This window comes from Salvia splendens, chromosome 12, assembly GCF_004379255.2.
Source record: "Salvia splendens isolate huo1 chromosome 12, SspV2, whole genome shotgun sequence".
Taxonomy (NCBI): Eukaryota; Viridiplantae; Streptophyta; class Magnoliopsida; order Lamiales; family Lamiaceae; genus Salvia; species Salvia splendens.
In genome coordinates, this window is record NC_056043.1 from 772,895 (window position 1) to 778,118 (window position 5,224).

The 5,224-nt window shown below is 46.1% G+C and overlaps 1 protein-coding gene across 1 annotated transcript; it reads left to right on the forward strand.

The window, feature by feature from the left end:
• Window positions 1-2,256: 2,256 nt before the first annotated feature.
• On the forward strand, window positions 2,257-3,552 carry LOC121759075 (premnaspirodiene oxygenase-like). The gene is made up of 2 exons (XM_042154577.1): window positions 2,257-2,892; window positions 3,079-3,552. Exons 1-2 carry the CDS (start codon window positions 2,257-2,259, stop codon window positions 3,550-3,552), a joined length of 1,110 nt encoding a protein of 369 aa, XP_042010511.1.
• The last annotated feature ends 1,672 nt before the right edge of the window (window positions 3,553-5,224 follow it).

Consider the following 5,224-nt stretch of genomic DNA (forward strand, 5'->3'; position numbering starts at 1 on the left):
ATTAAGAGCATCCGTAATGGCGGACTTCGCCGTGGAATTCCCACGGATGTGCCGGAATTCCGTGGCGGACGTCCGCCATTAGGCACGAATGGCACGGATACGGAATTGAGTTGAGGATGTCGCAGGTCCGCGGCCTTCCGCGGAATTCCGCAGGGACGTCCGCCATTGCGTCGACTCCCGCGGAATTCCGCTCGAAATTCCGATTTTTTTTATTTTTTTTGTAATGTTTATATATACTGCTCGTTGAATTTCACTTCATTCGCACCACTTGTTTTAACAAGTTTCTCTCTCTCTAAATTTCTTTTATATAATAGTAATGGCTGGTAATGGTAGTGGTAGTGGTAGTGGCCATCACGAAGACCCTATGGCTCGGATTTGGGCACATGTGCGGGAAGCCGCTGCGAGAGAGGAACAAGCGGCCTTGGCGCCGGCGGTGCCTCGACCCATCCATCGTTGCACTATAGTATCCTGCGACCATCTCGCGGCCCACCGTCGGTTGTACGATGACTACTTTGCGCCAGAGCCACGGTTTGGGGAGAACCTATTTCGGCGACGGTTTATGCGTATCGTTGGCGCTTTGGAGCATCGATACGGGTATTTCAGGGTGCGGGAGAATGCAGCGGGTAAACCCGGCCACACGCCGATCCAGAAGTGCACTGCCGTAATCAGGCAGTTGGCGTACGGAGGTGCGGACCTCCACATCGGCGAGTCGACAGCCCGCGAGTGCCTGAAGTATTTTTGTCAAGGCGTGAGAGAGTTATTAGGGGATAGGTATCTTCGGAAGCCTACCCCCGAAGATTGTCAGGCTCTGCTGGATATGTACGGGTCTCAACACGGCTTCCCGGGGATGCTGGGCAACATAGATTGTATGCACTAGGAATGGAAGAATTATCCCGCTGCCTGGAAAGGGATGTACACTACCGGTTTCAAGGCCAAGAATCCTACGATGATCCTTCAAGCGGTAGCTGACTACCGGTTGTGGATTTGGCACGCCTATTTTGGAGTAGCCGGGGCGAACAACGACATCAACGTCCTCCAGTCGTCGCCCCTTTTCAACGACCAATGCATGGGCGTTGGTCCGGCCGTCAACTTCGTCGCCAACGGCAACCAACACAACATGGGCTATTATTTGGCGGATGGGATATACCCGATGTGGCCCGTCTTTGTGAAGACAATCAGATGCCCAACGGATGAGAAGAAGGTATACTTTGTGCAACGTTAGGAGGCAGCGCGCAAGGATGTGGAGCGGGCATTTGGTGTGCTCCAAGCTCGATGGGCGGCAGTGAAGGGTCCGTCACGGCTGTGGTACGTTGACAGCATCGCCGACATCATGTACGCATGTATTATCATGCACAACATGATCGTCGAAGATGAAGGCCCAGCACTGACCGATTAGGCCAACGATGATGCTGACGCTGCGTGTCCAAGCCAAGGCGTGGCCACGAGCAATGTAAGCATGAGGATACCCCATGACAACGTCGATCGAGTCCGTGCATTTGCCGACATGCGCCAAAACAAGCTCACGTTCGACTCCAGAACGATATTATCGAAGAAGTGTGGCGGGTAGGGGTCGTCGTTAATGTAGTTTTTAATTATTGAAATGTATTTTTTTTAATTTGGTGTTATGTACTTTTCTTTTTTTAATGGAATTTTTCCCCATTTGTGTCGAAATTTTAATTCCGTAATTTGTTTACTTCCGGAAATTGGTTAATTTTTGAATTTGTGAATTTTTTTTAATGTGGTAATTCCGTCAGGAATTCCGCAGGGGAATTCCGCCACTGTGCAGTGGGAAGTCCGTATGACGTGGCAGAGCAGTGGGAAGTCCTTATGACGTGGCAGAGTAGTGGGAAGTCCTTCTGACGTGGCAGTGGGAATTCCGTAGGGAATTCCGCCGGGACATCCGCACCACTGCGGATGCCCTAAGCGGAGTATATGATAAATCAACTTCAGTTCTCATGTTTTCAAAATTAACAAACTAATACTACTAGTCAAACACTTATAGCACGAGGTATTCTTCAGTAGACTAAAAGTCATAGATAATACTCCCTTCGTCCGCGAATAAGAGTTCCGGGTACTTCATGAATACCAAATCAACGAAAATGCTGCCACCCGGCCTGAAAAAAATTCTTATAATCGGAAACCTTCATCAGATGAGCAACCCCCCTTCCGCTGCTTCAGAGATCTATCCAACCAACACGGCCCTTGATGTACCTCAAGCTCGGGGAGTGCAACGCCGTCATCGTCTCGTCCCCAGAGATGGCGAGAACAGTACTTAAAGATCTCGACCCAAGCTTCGCTGACCGCGTGCAGAACGTGGCCAACAGGATCATGTGGTACGACGGCAGAGACATCGCCTCCAGCCCCTACGGAGACTACTGGCGCCAGATGACAAAGCTCTGCATCAACGACCTTCTTAGCCCGAAAATGGTGCGCTTGTTCCAATCCATCCGCGAAGAGGAGTCCGGTCGATTAGTCAATTCGTTGCGCGAATCTTGTGGAGGCACTGTCAATTTATCGGAGAAGTTGTTTTCGTATTCGAGCTCCATTACTTGCCGCGCTGCCTTCGGTAGCGTGAGCGTGGACAGTGAGGCGTTGATTAAGATGATGGTGGATTCGATGAAGATGGTCGGAGGCTTTGAGATGGCGGATATGTTCCCGTCGTCTAGAATCATCTGCGCGTTGAGCTGGAGGAAGGTGCGGCTCATGAAGGCGATGCGGCACAAGCTCCATCGGATTCTTGATGATATTATCGATCACCACAGAAGGAACCGAGCGGAATCCGGTGGCCGGAGATTCAAGGATGAGGATTTGGTTGATGTGTTCCTTAAGGCTAAGGAAGAAGAGGAGCTCAAGTTTCCAATTGATAACCACAACATAAAGGTTGTGTTGTTTGTAAGTACTAAAATTACATTTAACTTTAATCACATTTCACTAATTTTCAACCTATTTCTTAAAATAGATATCGAGTCAAAGTGAGACATTTAATTCTGGACAGAGAGAGTATATCTCTTTACTCTTTATTAGAGGTATTCTATTTCAATTTACGAAAATTGGATTTTAATACTAACATTAATGCAGGATGCGTTCACTTCTGGAACTGATACTTCCGCGGCAGCTATTGACTGGACCATGGTAGAGCTGATGAGGCACCCTCGACTGATGGCCAAGGTACAAGCTGAAATAAGACAAGCACTAAAAGAGAACAATGAACAAGAAAATGATCTAAAATATCTAAAACTCGTGATCAAAGAGACTCTGAGGCTGCACCCTCCGGCTCCAATGCTGCCTAAAGCTTGCAACAAGGAACACGTGATCAACGGATACACCATACAGGCTGGATCTATGGTGATGGTCAATATTTGGGCCAAGCAAAGGGACCCGAGATATTGGAAAGATTCGGAGATGTTTAATCCCGAGAGGTTCGAGAGTGAAGATCTGAATTTCGTAGGCAGTGATTTTAAATACTTGCCATTTGGATTCGGTAGGAGTATGTGCCCCGGGTTGACGTTCGGTTTGGCTTCTGCTGAGTCGGCTCTTGTCCAACTACTCTAAAACTCCGATTGGAAACTTCCGGAGAGTGTTAGGGCCCAAGATTTGACATGATAGAAAATGTGAGAATAACAGCTACAAGACAACAAAATTTGTCTGTGGTCGTCACTCCATACAAGTAGGAAAGTAAAGAGCTGTAATAGTTCTTATTTTATGCAGAGTTGAAAAACTCATTCGAGGGTTTTTCTTTTCGGTTCTTTTCCCTTGACGCCTTTACTTGAACCGATATGGTTAGGTAATTTCCTTTGTAAGTGTTAGATGATTGATTGCATGGAATGCATGGAGCTTAATCAAGCTCATTAATCGACTGTTGGAGGAGGTTAAGCATGAGAGAATCTGAGCCGTCCATTGCATGATTAGTTAGTCAATGAATACTAGCCGTTGGATTAGATTCGGTTAGTTATGAAAGGTTAGTTGAGTTGTATACATCTACAACACTTGTATCTTCTTAATTCTGTAATTCACATTCATTGAATAAGATTTCCTTTCCCAAAAATCTGAGCTCTCAAGTTTCATCATCTTTCAATTCTCAATCGTTGATAACAACATTTACAATTGGCGCCGTCTGCCGGAAGCGAATCAAGATTCTGAGTTTGTGATTGAAGCAGAGGTACGGATCAAAAGTCTCGAAGATGGCAGTTCGACTTGAAGCCGAGAAATTTACCGGTACAAATGATTTCGCGATATGGAGGATGAAAATGCGAGCAATGTTTACACAACAAGGACTTGCATCGGCTTTGGAGACGAAGGAGAAAGATCCAAAGGAAAAGGGGGTTCTAGATGAGAAGCTCTTGCTGAAGCAGGCCGAGATCGAGGCCAAGGCTCACTGCACGATCGTATTGTGCCTCGCCGATAAAGTCTTACGGGAGGTGGCAAAGGAGACGACTACTGCAGGCATTCTCACCAGGTTAGAGGACCTTTATCTAACGAAATCTTTGGCCAACAGGTTATATATGAAGCGTAGGCTATATTCATATAGATTTCTTGAGAATAAGGGTGTGTTGGAACAATTGGAAGAGTTTAACAAGTCCATAGACGATCTGGAAAATATTGATGTTGCCATAGGAGATGAAGATAAGGCGATCCTGTTGTTAAATGCTCTTCCTAGGTCATTTGATCAATTGCGAGATGCTATATTGTATGGGAAAGATAAGGCGATTACATTTGTGGAGGTTCAAACCGCTGTGAGAGCTAAGGAACTTCACAAAGAGGGTAGAAGCAGTGAAGCTGGTTCATCTATTGCAGAAAGTCTAAACGTCAAGAAGCTTAAGTTCAAGAAACCCTTTAAGAAGGATCATGATGGTTCGAAATCTGTCCAGAATGGCCAGAAGGAAAGCAGGTCTTGTCATTGGTGCAAGAAACCTGGACATCTCAAGAAAGATTGCTTTGCTTGGAAAAGGAAGCAAGCACAAACCGGTGAGAAAATAGTTAATGCGACTGATGGTGAAAATGAGATGAATGAAGATCAGATTCTCAATGTAATGGAGAGTGGGGTCGGTGGATCTTGGATTATGGATTCAGGCTGTAGTTTCCACATGAGCTCAAATTTGTTGTGGTTTCAAGATCTGGGTGAATGTACTGGATCAGTCATTTTAGGCAACAACCATGTCTGCCAAGTAAGAGGAATTGACTATGTGAAGCTGAAAATGAAAAATAGATGTGTGATAACTCTTAC

Excerpts from the sequence above, each read along its gene's own strand:
- LOC121759075 (XM_042154577.1), top strand. The coding sequence starts at position 2,257 with ATGGCGAGAACAGTACTTAAAGATCTCGACCCAAGCTTCGCTGACCGC. Across the intron at positions 2,893-3,078 it reads ACATAAAGGTTGTGTTGTTT|GATGCGTTCACTTCTGGAAC; the intron begins GTAAGTACTAAA and ends ACATTAATGCAG.